Source organism: Carassius auratus, chromosome 47 (assembly GCF_003368295.1).
Source record: "Carassius auratus strain Wakin chromosome 47, ASM336829v1, whole genome shotgun sequence".
NCBI classification, from domain to species: domain Eukaryota; kingdom Metazoa; phylum Chordata; class Actinopteri; order Cypriniformes; family Cyprinidae; genus Carassius; species Carassius auratus.
Genome location: NC_039289.1, coordinates 15,196,083 through 15,211,761, shown reverse-complemented (window position 1 = coordinate 15,211,761; position 15,679 = coordinate 15,196,083). Strand labels below are relative to the sequence as shown.

The window sequence follows — 15,679 nt, the reverse complement described above, 5'->3', positions numbered from 1 at the left end:
AAAGAGGCTTATTTATAAAGAGTTAATGGCAATGGGCTTTCAAGAACCATCTGAGACCATGTGATGACAGACATTATTTTGAGACAAAATTTCTTATGAGGCTAAAATGATATTGAACTAATATGTCTATATCATAGTCTTTACTCATGCAGGTCATTAGGCATGGCATAAGATGATTACAAGATATATGGTGGTGGCTAAAAATGAAGACTGCTTCTGCTTTATCAAGAGATGGTTTAGATAACAAAGGTTAAGGGAATTAAGCATGTAAGGTAAAAATAATTTTAAAGAAATGTTCCTAGCATTATGTATTTTAAACAGTTTAAACTGAGATTTGAGATCTGGAAACTTTGACATTTTTAACCTATTTGAATAATTTAGGGTTATATGTTGTAATGAATTTTATATTATAGTCTAAGTTAAAGTTTGGCAAAAATTGTCAAAATAAATAAATAAATAATATTTTGAACAGTAAGAGAGAGAGAGAGTGCTTGATTGGAGGCAGGGATGGTGCTCTTCTTCTCTTATCGGCCTGCTAAGTAACCAAAACAGAGCAATAATTTTAAGACCAAAACAACCCAGCTGATTTTTCTCTAAATAAAAATCATTAATGATCAGGCAAACTTTGAGATTAGATAAGAGACTAGGTACAAACTAGGTTAAATGCATAGACAATATTTGAGTTTAAATCCTCCCGATTTAATACCAAAAGCAAACCTTAAATATGAGCTGTTAAAATATAAATGTGTTAAGTATGTGCATGCATGAGGATGGCTACTATAATTGTTTGTTTGTTTGTTTTTTTTGGGGGGGGGGGGGCGATCCTGTTCCTGCTTTGTTTCAATTGTGTCACTAACCTCTGGAATGAGTGTTTTATCATTACAGATGTGTTAAGTGAAATTACTTTACAGAAGTCGATAATTCTGAGTGAAACTAATGAAAAGACAATGCCGAACATGGGACGAGCTTTAAGTGTTTTGGTTATCCAGCTCTGTCTGCTACTGGTAATAATTACTTGTTTTGTCTTTTATAATTCTGATTTAAATCACTCTCTGGATTAATATGTTTAAGAGTGTTTATATTATTGGATTTATGAAATTTAAGTTTGCCGTCCAAAATGGGTTTAAAATCCATGCCTAAATTTAAATGAGGGTCTAAATTTTAACAAGTTAACACTTTGTTGTTTGAATGGTAAAGGTAAATATTTTAGACTTGACGGCAGAAAAACAGTGACACATTGGCTACGTCACTAACCAAATTATTCAGAGAGCACCCTCACATAAAGAAGCCTGGTGGGAAAACAAAGGAGTGAATCCTGTTTATGTAATATAGTGCAAAAGCAAAAGCAGCTGTAAGGCTTTGTGGCTCCACAAGGTCTGAATGATGCAATAGTTCGGTTTATGTAGAACAGAGATAAGTTGAACAAAAACGTGTGGATCTCCTGGGATAGCCCCTTAATGGAGCAATTCCTTAACAAGAGGTTTGAATTAATTGAAATAGCACAGCAAAAAAAATAATAATAATAAATTTTGTTTGAACAAAACAATTGTAATAAGCTCTATGGAGCTGCTTATGAACATTTGGTCAAGTCAAATCAAATTAATATTGTGAACACTAACAGGGTTTTTTTTTTGATGATGTTTCAATACAGATTTACAGAAACTGAGGATCTTTAATAAAAGATCTCTTTAATAAATATTTGGCCGTTTAGAACTAAGTAATAGTATTGTTCATTTAGCAATAGTATTGGGAAATCTGTCTGCTCTTTTTCAGTTTATAATAATTTTGAGTAAATAAATATCACTGTCAAATGACAAACATGAACGAGGGTTTTTAAGACATTGATCACGTAGCTGACCTGTAAGCATTTCTAACTGACAAAACAATGAGAACTAAATTGACCTTATACTTAATATTGAGGATTTGCTTCTGAATGTGTCGTTAATATAGTCTGAGTACAGAAATATGGTATGATAATTGACAAGATTTACATAAAAAAAAGTAATAATAAGGCAATGAGTATGGTTACAGTAATGTCATGGTATAAAATACATGCATGACAATAAGTGGACAGGTTAGTTGTATTTAAAAGTTAGACACTCCGATACTTAAAATTTAATTTTGACCAAATGTTGTTAACAATGAAAAGTTTAGGTTTATGGTTCATGTATGTTAAAACAGCAGGTGAACTATGATGACTGCAACTGGATTCGTGGTGAAAGTAAAACTTTATAAAAGGGCTATTAAGTAATAAACTAGGAACTGCTCTAGGTTTTCGAGGAAATTATGATTATGATTATTCTTATTTTTATTTTTAAAGATGGCTCAATATTGATCTTACTTATTTTTGGTTTGTTTATTTTTGTGTTTTTAACACCAAGTTTGGAGTGAAAGGGTAAAATGGATATTCAATCTCTATAATTGTACCATTGATCGGGAAAATGATAGATTTTCATAAAATAAGGGTCTCTTTACTGGGATTTAGGTTATAAGCAATGTCTGTATTTGGTATCTGTGAGGTGACTGAGGGTCTGACATATGTCAGGAATGCAATAACAGTGGTAATTCATTTAGCCCGGCTTCCAGAGAATTATATATATATATATATATATATACACCTTTATAGTAATGAGTTTATTTTAAGATATGACCAAATTAACTAAAATTCATCATAGTTGTATAAGACATGTTAAAAGAAAACAAATAAGGCAAATATCCTTCTTAAGGGTTAAAATTTTTTTTGAATTGGTTATAGTGTATGCGTTTTTCTTTAATGATTTGTTAAATCTGGTTAATGAATATGCAAATTTAGTCTTAAGGCTGTTGGATAAATGTTTTGTTTTAGAGGGTAAGTGTGAAGTAGCTGTAGTAGGAAGAGAGGTATTTACAAAGATATGTTGATGAAAGTGAGGACACTTTTCCAGGTAGAGGGACACACAGAATGATTCACTGGAAAAGACATTATGTGAAGAAAGACTAGTGCAAGTGGCGATATTGTGGGATTAAGTAAGTAGATGAATGTATATGGGAAGTAAGAATGATTATGGGAAGTACTTTGTACAAAATAATGTGTTTATTACTAGAAATGTCAGCCAGTACCAGAGATTTTAAGTATGCACATGTTTAAGTTGACCAACAGCCTGCATTCTTAGCATGCATCACAACTACACCTGACCGCATTTATTAGACCAGATGTGGGGTATTAGACCCCACATTGATCTAAAACGGGGGACTGAAGGAGTGGATGCCGAGTTGCCATATCCTTCATACTGATATTAATTATATTATTACATGATTTCTTGTTTGACTATTAATCAAGTTATAGCAAGAGTGAAATGTGTAACCTTATGTGTGCTGTATTTCTTTTCCTCAAGAGTAATGTCCACATATTATGTGTGTGTATCCAACCGTAATGATAAGACACTCGCCAGTGCTAGAAAGCCTTGAATTTTAGATAAGTTCTCTGTGTACGTGTGTTAGTATCTGTCTGTACAGGGAGAAGCTCAGACAGTCCCAGGACAAACGATCAACTGCCAGTGTCCAGCGTATCAGATATACGTCTTTGGAGAGTTCATCTAGGTTTTGGAACCAATCAGAATTTTGTTGACTCATGTATTGACGCAATTAGTATCCTCTGTCAGGGTATAACTGTGGTTGATTATGAGTTGTACGGGGGCGGCCTGCGAACTCCTTCGAGAGTGTTGAAGCTGACTTCTGCTGATGAAATTGCAAACTATTTTCTTCAAGTAAAATTATTATTATTAATTGAACTCATCTCTGACTCCTGGTCTTCATTGCGACATATCTGGTCCTAAATTCCCCTACACAGTTAGTTGCCAAAGCAGTATTTCTCATTGTTTACATTTATTATTATTATTTATTATTATTATTTTTTTGTCTAATATTTTATTTATCAAAAATGTTTGAGTTTTAGGTTGTGGTCAACAATAACAACACTGTGTGAAATGCAATTCATATCTCATTTAACTTCCACTGTTCTGTATCTGGAACTGGATATTCAGTGAATATCACAATGTACACTAATAATCACGTTATTAGTTTTATTTATGATAAAACTGTCTAATTCAAATGAATGGACATTTTATGTGCAATATCTTAAGCTGAGGTGTGTTTGAGTGGGCATCTGCTGAAGATGTGAGAGACAGGTGTGTTTCCCATGAAGCCTAACTTTAGCTCAGCTCCTGCCGATGTCAACTGTTGCTCGTCACAGATGGACAGTCAGTGTGTGTGTGTGTGTGTGTGTGAATGCTCTCTGTCACTCACATCACAAGCTGCTCACTTCTACTGGGCTTCTCAGAAAGACTTTTAGTCCGAGTCACAATGACTTGAGATGCAATTATATGAATCACTGGCTCATTATTCTGTCAAATTAATATAATCTTCTCCACATATGAAGAATAGACATGTACGATGATGATGAGGTGTTTACCGTTGACCTGAACAATGGCTTCACATTTATACAAAGCCTGACCGAGCTGCAAAAGGAGACTTCATTCTTTGCTGAGAGAATATCACTTATTTTATTACATATGAAAAACAAACTAATAAATAAAAAACAAACTTTAAAATATAATACAGTAACAAATTATGTAATATACTGAATAACTTGTACATCAGATATATTAAATGCATTATTCAGTACATTATTTAATACATTACACTTTAATTACATTTAATATGAGTCAGTGCAATATGCTATTATAATTAAAATAACATTAAGAACATTAACACATTATTAATAATCAATTATTTTGTTCAGTAAACAGTTTAAACAAAAACAGATAACTTTACACTGTATTTTTTTTGTCATCGTTAAATCAGTGTATTTATTTAATTTTAATTAAATTTTAGTATTATTTAAATGCTATTAAACTACTGTATATTTTTAGCTTTTATTTTTATAGTTTTTTTGTCAATTTTATTTGCTTTTCATTTTGGCATTTTTTATATTCTTAATTTTTTATGTGATTGTGTATTTTTAAGTTTATATTTTTAAAACATTTCTTTTTTATATATCTTTATATATTTTATTTCAGTTTTAGTTTCAGTAATTAAAAAAAAATTATATTAGTTTCCAAGGAAACATTTATAACTGCACATGTATTTAAATACAGATTATATAATATTAAGCAACATACTTTAAATATACATTCATTATTTTTATTATTATTATTTATTATTATTTATTTTTTATTTTTTTTTACAATATTTTATACATTAATACGTTTGGGAATTCTGGATAAAAATATAGGGTGTTTGTGATGTTTTAAATTGGTTTAAACTAATACTGTCACACACCTGGACTCATTTAGCTTGTTTTCGCCCGTGACCCAGTTTCTGTCTTCCGTGTTTAGTTCGATTAGTTCCCAGGTGTCTATTATCTTCCTCATGTGTTCCATGTCCCTGTTAATTTAATGATTCCATCCACCTGTGTTTCCCCAATTATCTGTTGTACATAAGCCTTGTCCTTCAGTTCTGTTTTGTCGGGTCTTCTCACTTGTGCTCACTAGTGATCACTTGCTACTTACGTGTGTCTACCTCTGTGCTCCATGTTGGATATCCCCTGTGTTGGATATATTAAAAACCTTATTCCGTTTATCCTCGACTCCGTATTCCTTCAGGCAGCGTAAAACCGTGACAGAAGACCCGACCTCAAAAGAGAAAATAGAAAACTGCGTGTTCTTCCCTCCGTTTTGCTTTTGTTTTTTCACAGTCTTTTCTTTTCTTAGTGTCTATGGATCCCCTCTATCGTCCCGAATTCCTCATCCTCCTGCTGAAGCAGGAAGGACGTTCTCTCGAGGACCATACCAGACAGTTTTTCCTATTAGCTAATGCCACCAGCTACCCGGACGGCGCGCTCTGCACCTTCTACAACACCAGCCTGAACTCCAAATGCAGAGCGTTGTCGTCCGAAGATGGTCCTCGAGAGGATTTCGCCGCATTTGTGGAGTGGACTCTGGCGAGAAATGGGTCATCTCTCACCATCTGCCCCATAGAGGACCTCGCCAGCCCCACTCCCGACCCAGAGACCAGCCAGCCACCATCACGCCACACGGAGCCAGAGCCCACCGCAGCCGCAGAGCCCGAGCAATCCATTGACAGGGAACAGGATCTCGAGAGCGCGACTGACCAGGTGTGTGAGCCGGCAACACCGTGCATCGTGGGAGTCCTCGTGGAGATCGAGGGCGTGGAGGAAAGCCCTGCCCACACTCCTGCGACTGAGGGTGAGCTGTATGCAGTCTCTGAAGATCATATGGAGCAAGTTCTGGATCTGATGGACTGGTCTATGGAGGTTATCCCTAATTTTCCTGTTTCCCCGCTGGTTCCGTCCAGCCCTGATTCCCCTGTATACCCTCTCAGTCTCCCACTCCTACCTCCTCCAGTCATTTCCTCTGCTCCATTTCCGCTGGTTCCGCCCAGCCCTGAGTTTTCTGTTTCTCCGCTGGTTCCGCCCAGCCCTGAGTTTTCTGTTTCTCCGCGGGTTCCGCCCAGCCCTGAGTTTTCTGTTTCTCCGCGGGTTCCGCCCAGCTCTGAATCTTCTGTGTCTCCGCTGGTTCCGCCCAGCTTTGAATCTTCTGTTTCTCCGCGGGTTCCGCCCAGCTCTGAATCTTCTGTGTCTCCGCTGGTTCCGCCCAGCTCTGAATCTTCTGTGTCTCCGCTGGTTCCGCCCAGCTCTGAATCTTCTGTGTCTCCGCTGGTTCCGCCCAGCTCTGAATCTTCTGTGTCTCCGCTGGTTCCGCCCAGCTCTGAATTTTCTGTGTCTCCGCTGGTTCCGCCCAGCCATGATTTTTCTGTTTCACCGCTGGTTCCGCCCAGCCCTGAATCTTCTGTGTCTCCTGTATTCCCTCCCAGCCTCCCTCTCCCGCCTCCTCCCAAACCTGCTGGTCCCTCTACTCCTCTTTCGCTGGTTCCGTCCAGTCCTGATCCTCCTGTCGTTCCCCCCATCCTTCTCCTCTCTCCTCCTCCTAGACCAGCCAGTTCCTCGCCATCCCTGCTGGTGCCAGTCAGTCCCGCAGCTCACCCTCAGTCCGCGCCATCGGGGCGCGGTGGTTCGCCGCTGGACTGCCAGTCTCCAGCTCCGCCTTGGCGTGTTAAGGCCCTGTCTCCGCCTCCAGCCTCCGAGCCCTGGACTCCTCCTCGGTCCTTCGACCCAGCGGCTCCGCCTTGGCTCTTAGCTCCCTCGTCTCCACCGTGGCCTGTCATCCCACCTGCTCCACCGGGCTCCCTCGTCCCTCCGGCTCCACCTTGGTCAGTCGTCGACCATCCGCCGCCTCGGGACTCCACTCCTCTGGTTCCACCTCGTCACTCCATCCCTCCGGCTCTGTCAGGCTCCTCCTTCCCTCCGGTTCCACCTCCATCCTCGGTCGCTCCGGCTCCACAGCGGTCTGCCAGGACCCTGCCTCCGCCTTGGTCGCCTGAGCCTTCTGCTCCACCTAGGCCCTCCGGAACCTCGACGTCCCCCTGGCTCTGCGGCTGTGCTGCTCCATCTTGGGCTCCTCACCCATCGGTGCAGTCTCCGCCTGTCGGCCCCCTGGTGTCGTCGACCCTTCCTTCACCATGGCTCCTCCCGCCGTCGACTCCACCTTGGATCTCCGTCCTGGCTGGTCTCTGGTGGACCATCTGGCCCCTCCTGCTCCTGTCTCCTCCCTGGCTCCTTCCTCCGTCGTCTCCTCCCTGGCTCCTCCTTCTGTGGTCCCTGTCTGCTGGCCCCCTCCTGGGAGTCCGTCCTCCACCGGAACCTCCTCCCAGGTTCCCACCCATGCCTCCCTCTGTTGTTTCTACGGTGCGAGGACGCACCTACCGGGAGGGGGGAGTACTGTCACACACCTGGACTCATTTAGCTTGTTTTCGCCCGTGACCCAGTTTCTGTCTTCCGTGTTTAGTTCGATTAGTTCCCAGGTGTCTATTATCTTCCTCATGTGTTCCATGTCCCTGTTAATTTAATGATTCCATCCACCTGTGTTTCCCCAATTATCTGTTGTACATAAGCCTTGTCCTTCAGTTCTGTTTTGTCGGGTCTTCTCACTTGTGCTCACTAGTGATCACTTGCTACTTACGTGTGTCTACCTCTGTGCTCCATGTTGGATATCCCCTGTGTTGGATATATTAAAAACCTTATTCCGTTTATCCTCGACTCCGTATTCCTTCAGGCAGCGTAAAACCGTGACAAATACAGTTAAGATAAAATTTTTGATATGTCATATTTATTACAATTGTATTTATCATGTTGCCTATTTCCTATTTATTGATTTTAATTTAAAACATTTACTATTATTGATATTTAACATGTAGTAATAATAAATATATTACTATTTTTAATAATATATCTGGGTAGTAAAATATATTTTAAAAACACAGATTTAATGAATTTAATTTTCATGGTTTTGAGTGCCACTTCAGTTTAAAATAACATCAAAGTAAAGTTTATTTGTTAAACTGCTAAATTAGATCATCCAAACATAATGAGCTGGAGTCACTGAATATTCATGAGTGACACAGGAGCCGCTCACACACACACACACACACAGAGAGAGAGAGAGAGAGAGAGAGAGCAGCTTGAGTTTACAAACTTTCCATCGGGACAGAAACTCCGTCAGTAAGTGGAGCTCTAGAAACTCTCAGTGCGGACAACATGCATACACTTATATAGCTTTATGACAACTTTTTAAGGACTTTGCAAAACTTTTCAAGCAGGCTGTGACTACTTTTACCAACGAAAGGAGGAAAAAAAAAAAAAAAACAGGCCTAACCACAGAAGTTCCTTCATCTTCCAGGATTTTTCCCCCCAGGAACCGAGTATTTTAATACGATTTTCGGGGTTTGCTTGTTTTTATATCTTACAAAATGAGCAGTAACCCTCTCAAGCCGTTACCGGGCCAGCAGGTGATCCATGTCGCCAAAGACCCTGACACGGATCTGGAGGCTCTGTTTAACTCCGTCATGAACCCGAAGCCCAGCTCCTGGAGGAACAAGCATCTGCCCGAGTCGTTTTTCAAGGAGCCGGACTCGGGCTCTCACTCTCGGCAGTCCAGCACGGACTCCGGCAGCCTCCCTCCGAGCTGCCCGGCGGTGCACATCCGCTCGATCTCGTCCCCGGCGTTGCTGCAGCTGCCCGCGGGCGCACTGGGCGCCCCGAGCCCCGGGAGACACCACTCTCACACCCGCCACCAGTCCTTCGATGTGGCCGAGGAGCTCCCGCTGCCGCCGGGATGGGAGATGGCATACACCGCCAACGGACAGAAGTACTTCCTCAAGTAAGTGCTACATTTATCATATAACGCTCGCCACATTCCAGCACAGCACTTACATTAGTCCAGCCATAAATCACTTATGGTAATCATTTACTTGAATCATTTAAAGTCGCTTTATATAAAACTAAACGTGTGCATAAAGCAGTTTAGCAACAAACAAAATCATTCTTTAATTGTTTTTATTATTTCACTTTTAAGTGCTTTATTTACTTGCATTCATCTAGAAACCTCACTGCATTGTTTTTAAATGCAATGCACAAAACAGGTTGTGATTTCTAAACCGGTTTCTGATGTGAATCAGTGCGCGTTCACACTGATGAAATCTCTGCACTGCAGTCACGTTTAGCTTTGCTTTTGACCTCTGAACACAGTGGAGTCGAAGGCGTGGGCCGGAAACACACAGAACAGTATCTGGGCGTGGATCTGAAAGACAAAAAACACCCGGTCTTGCTGACTGTCATGTGTAGCACACGTTTCACACAGCAGGCCGATGATCAAGGCCTTTTCTCACCTTGATAAGGATGTGTTTAGCATATCTCAGAGGGAGCCTATCTCTCCAGAGCGTCTCAATGTAAATGTGTGTTTTGACTTGTCTCTGTAGGAATGAGACGGCTATTCTTCTGTGGCCCTGGAGACTCTGCTCTTATCTGATTCGGTAGGGTTGATTAGTCACCAGGGTTGTGATCACCTCAGTGGGACGTCGACTGTGGGGTCGGTCGACAGTCTCGCCCACCAGGATCCCCCTCAGCTCGCTAATTGTGTTCAAAATGTGTCAACATTTTATTTGCTGACACTAGAGAACAACATAAATTCTCACCTGTTAAAATAAGCTGTGCCCCCCTCTCTCCTACTAGTAAGTCTTAGGTTGAAGTTGGGTTGGGTTGAAGTTGTCCCGTTTATGGATAAACACGGCTGTTAAATCAGTGCTTCTCAAATCTCAGATTCACTTCAGGACCCAGATTTAAAACTGGAAACCATGTGGCATAGCAACACAAAGCAAAAAGGAAACAACTTTTTATTCACCGCGTTTAAGCCTAATGCAATGCAAAATATTAACTTTACATGGCTGAATAGGAAAACTGGTGATTTTGTGACTGCATAGCCTAACATAAGAAACAAACTGGGCTAAAATTGTATCAGTATCAAGAATCAAAACACTGTGGCATGTGTTTAGACACACTGGCATCTAATTGTTATAGTGCCTGATTTATTGGTTAATATTATTTTTTTTTTTTACATGTGGCATTTTCCCATGCTGTACACAGCCCTAAACATGTTTTTGGGTCATAATCCACCAGCTGAGAAATAGTTTGCAAAATAAATTAATTATACAATACCGGCAATATTGAGCTTTTTGAAATCATAATAAGTCTCTTCTGCTCATCAAGGCTGCATTTATTTGATAAAAAGTACAGTAAAAACAGTAATACTGTCTACACACAGTGCTGATATTAATTTATTTTATTTTTTGTGAAAACTGTGAAAAACACCATTCAAAAGTTTGGGATAATATAAAAAAAAATAAAAAATAAAAAAAAATAAGCCTTTTTTTCAGTAAGGACACATTCAATTGATCAAAAGTGACCGTAAATACATTAATAATGTTACAAAAGATTTCTATTTCAAATAAATGCTGTTCTTCTGACTTTTTCAAAAGTCAAAGATATAAATTTTTTTCTTTTTCTTTTAAAATATATTTAATCAGAAAACTTCCTTTAGATTTAAGACTTTTTTCACTTAAATACTTCCCCTGTATGGGAATTTCCATATTCTTTTATCAGATTATATCAACCAAACCCCATTTAAATGTGTTAATACTAATAAATTCAGTAACTCCACAGATTCACATCAATGCTTTAATCATGTGTTTATTTCGAGGCTCATTTCAAATGGCTTTGGGCTTTACAGGGACAATCTATCTGACTGTAGCTCGCCTCCCTTACGCTCCCTTCCTTCTTTTACCTGAAACTCTTGGTGTGAAACCTAAACATGCCAGGGCTTGCCACCCTGCCACCAACACAGCAGCAGACGTGAGCTTCACGTCTTCACCGCCCTGCAATTACACAGTCAGGAGAAGCCTGTCAGTGATGACGTCATCTCTCCCTGTCACACATATCTACAGGATTGTTTTTTTCTTTTGAAGGAAGTACACAGAAGAAAACACATGAGTTTGTTGAGGCTCAGGAAGTGTATCTTGTGGTCGTGATGTGGCTCTGAGAGAGACGTCTCTTCGTTGGATTGTTGCAGCTGTTGGTTCACCCTCATTATTAGGGCTCACGGATCTCTTTCCAGCTTCACACAACCCCCTCTTTCTGCTTCAACATCTTTCAGGATATCTTTGTTACAACTTGCAATTCAGTGCACTTGACTGTCTCTGCTGAAATGATTGAGTTGATTGATAACAAAGGGCAGCAGCACATTTTTGTAACACAATTTTATTTAAATTCATAACTATTGGATGTTTTGCTGAATTGGTGGCTAATTTGTATGTTTTTGGCTTAATGACAGTTGTTCAGGTGTGGACCTTCATTGCTTACATTTAGCTAAAAATTTAGTTTTTTTTTGTACAAATTCATATAAAATCAATCAAATAATTACATTTTCATGTGAGATTCTGTTACATTTTTAATGTGTGGAAATATTAGCTACAATCTGAGGTATTAAAACCAACTTTGATCTAAAATCATCACAGTATGCACATTGATGGGCTTTAGTGTTTCAAAAATAGCAAAATAATTGTTAACCATTTGTCTTATTAATCAAACCTGCATTTCTTTACCCACCGTCATGAAACGGGAGATAATTAAAGGGTCGCCCTCTGGAATCTTCCAGCTGGTGGTTTATTTTTTATCATTATTGTTCTGATTCCAAAGCAGCTTTGATCCAAACAAGTGAGGCAAAAGACTTGCAGTGTTTGTAGTTCTTTTCTTCATGCAAAGGCAGTCTGTAATTATGCCTCCTTTTGATGCCACGTGAAGCGTGAGAAGGTCTTCCCTTCAGGCTCTGTTGATGGCCATTTTTCTTCATTATGTTGAATATAAGTGATCTTTCACAATGTTCACTTGTGTTTGTGTGAAAGTTCTCTTTCTTTATTTGCCTGGATACATGAGATATGTTAATGTCATAAACATTGCCTGCATCACATATTAACTCAATAGGAACATAAATATTCCCAAATTCCCCAAGAAAATTCCATTCTCATCCAATTTTTGTAATTCTCATTACTCTAAAATGCAGTGTTTCAACTATTTTGTTTTGTTTTATATTTGTTATTTTCACACTCACAGCACAATAAAATCTACAGTGATTTATTCACTTTACAATTTAAATAATATATTTTTTACAATACAGCAATGAGAATTTGTAGTAATTTCTTTTTTTTTTCTGTTTTTATGAAAATAATGTCAAACGAAATGGTATTGGTCCAAAAATGCTTCATTAGCTATGTTTTTATCAGCCTGTTTTTCTGCACATTTTGAAGTATCGCATCAGAAACGAGTTACGGAAATGACAAAAAAACAAACAAAAAAAGACAATCCCTTAATTCACAAAATGCTTTAAAGATCGCTTGAGGTGGTTTTTGACTTGCGAAAACGAGTTAATGTGGGAAATGGGAGATGGAAACACAATTGCTGGATAAATTCAGATGTTGTGAACATTAAACCCTCATGACTAATCATCTGACTACACAGATGGTGTTTTATTTTCGGTTGGTTATTGGTTAGGTTGGAAATGCATCTAATTTCACAGTTGTTTTTAGTGAACTTTGAAAACATTCACTTCAGGTTTGGATGGAAACCCAGCTATTGTCACCATCCAAAATATAATTTCTACATAAACACTATTTGTAATAGGACTATATGTAATATCAAATTTCTAATTAATTTTGTTTTTGGAGAGAAATATAACCAGGACAGGTTTTCGTGAGATGGAAATGTAACACCGATTCTTTATTACCATCCAGAGGTAATTATCAGATGTTTGACTGGTGTTTGATATGGCTGGCAGTGATGACACTCATATTGCGGTAAATAAACTCAGAGCAGTTGTGGGTTTGATATATAACAGTCGCGTTTGGAAGCCTGTGACGCTGAGAGAGCAACATTTCGCTTGATCCAACTCACTCAGTAAACTAAACGCATCTGCTGTAGCAACTGGAGGTTTATTAAACAAAATCCTGCTCAACTGTTGCAGAAGTCCAGATGTTCTGTGTCAAGCAGAGGTAACGTCTCTCAGTGAAACAGTCCTAGCTTTTATTCAGTAGCATTACATTTTTAAACACCATTAACAGAGTTACTTTCGGTTCCGGCCTGCGGGAAATGCTTCCCAAAGAAGCTATTAAACTTTACCCCTTTTCGTGGGCCAATGCTGAAGGAAGGAATGTCAGGACAATGTTTCTAGCTTGGCATGGGTGAGTGGGAAAACAATGGCTATTGGGACACCGTGGCAAAAAGCGTCCCGTAATGGAATCCCAGGCCCGCTGCTATCTGTGCTGCAGACATAACACATGTGTTTGTGGAGACGGAGGCCAGTCAGGATTTTCTCGCGAGGAGACGCTGGACTCTGATGGCACGGGAGGCTCTGCACTAGCGGCTGGAGGGACTTCCTGTCCAGCTTGAAGTATAAAGGCATGAAGATCCAGTCGTGTGATGCTGTTTGGCCAGACCACATCTGGCTGGCTCTTTCTTCTCCGCCGATAGCTGCCATCAAAAGACAAAAGTGTCTTTGTAGCCATGAAGTTTTTTTTTTTTTTTAATCGCTTCAGGGACTTGCGTGATTCGCTGATATAAACTGTATAAAAGCAATTAAAGTTGAAGGAAATGCCATGTGGGGAGCTCTGAACAACAGTGTCTTTGTAGAAACGAGCAGAAATAAATAGAGGTACAGGGACAATATAACTATATAAGAGACTAGAATATGGCTAGATACTAGCAAAATAAACATTATTAGCAGTGCTCTATTATTATTGCTCATACTTAAGGTTTGGTATTTTGATATAAGCTGTATTTGGGGGTTAAATCAGGTAGAGAAAGCTATTTAAGGTAACAAATACAGGTTGGCACTTTTTACAGTGTTGTTACACGTGCTATGCTCTGTGTTATTTACTCAGTGAGTCAAAAACATGGTAGTCCATTGAAGCAGTCAGTGGTTTTGTGGTGTTTTTCAGACAGAGGCCAGCGTTATGAAGTGCTCAGTAAGCTCATTGACATCTACAGTGCATTTTACACACGGCAGCAGCTGATGGGGGTCTTCTGGGATCACACACATTTCAATACAGAAAAAAAACATTTGTCATTCATGCTCCTCACAACTAGACTGTGTTATTCAGCCTTTGTTTGAAACCTCATCTTTACTGAAGGTTTTAAAAGATTGTACACATCATCTCCTGTGCATTTCTGCATACCCTGAACTGAAGGCCTTAAAAACTGTTCGATAAACATCATAATTTGAATGCTAGACTGACATGAATATTCACATTCGATAATATTAGATTATATTTATGTTGTTGTGTCGTCATGTGACTCACTGACACAACGCGCCGAGGAGCAGCGAACAGAGTGAGCAAAGCTGATAGCATTGAAGTCCAGAAGGGGGGCTCAGGGAATGTAATTGCACAGGTATATTTGTTCTTTGTTTGTTCTTCAGTAATAATTGTGTGCACTTTGTTCTGGTTTTAAAAGCAAATAAAATAAAGGAAGAGATTTTTGTTATTCTTTCTTTCTTTATTTATTATAAAAAGGCTGTGAAGAATTAATTCTACATTAATAAAAAAAAATATTGCCTGAATAATTGATCATTCATTCACCTCAGAAATAATGACATAGACCTACTGCTCTCCCCTACACAAAAGTATATATATATATTTTTAAGTAAAAAGTATTGTATTGGTATCGGTATCGGTACCGGCAATACTGACCCTATATGTATTTGGTATCGGATTGATTACCAAATTTTGCAGTATCGCCCACCACTAATGAAAGTCCGAAATTTGCGTACTTTGTACTGAGAAACGCAGGTAGACCTACATCAACAGACTATTTACCTAAACTTCACAGTACTTTTGACCACGGTGGAAATGCAGAAAGCAACAGTTCTGGTGGGGAAAAGTTCCTGCAAAAACAAATTCCTGATACAATTGTTCTTGGTAATTTTGGTGGAAACGCGGCAACATTTACCAATGATTGACAAATTTACACGAAGAAAATCCAGAAACCCTCTCATTCCACATAATTAGGAATTTTGTGAGGAAAAGATCAACGGGTTCAAGTTGGTCACGTTGAGTCACCACACTGACCAACAATTTGATTAGTTTGGAAGTGAAATATGTTTGAGTTGTGCTTTCTGCTTCACTAAACTAATGATAGTAAACAATGGACCCCAAAATGTAACTTATTTTAACTTGAGCA

At 39.2% G+C, this 15,679-nt stretch overlaps 1 protein-coding gene across 3 annotated transcripts in view; it reads left to right on the top strand.

The window, feature by feature from the left end:
- Positions 1-8,551: 8,551 nt before the first annotated feature.
- The window catches only part of LOC113065212 (WW domain-containing transcription regulator protein 1-like), a 46,278-nt gene continuing 39,150 nt past the window's right edge, over positions 8,552-15,679 (top strand). For 2 of the 3 annotated variants that reach the window (XM_026236474.1, XM_026236473.1), the window contains exon 1: positions 8,552-9,275. In XM_026236474.1, coding sequence (XP_026092259.1) covers positions 8,866-9,275 — 410 coding nt within the window. In that variant the 5' untranslated portion in view covers positions 8,552-8,865. The remainder of the gene's footprint in view (positions 9,276-15,679) is intronic. The other variant, XM_026236475.1, reaches the window with a different exon arrangement.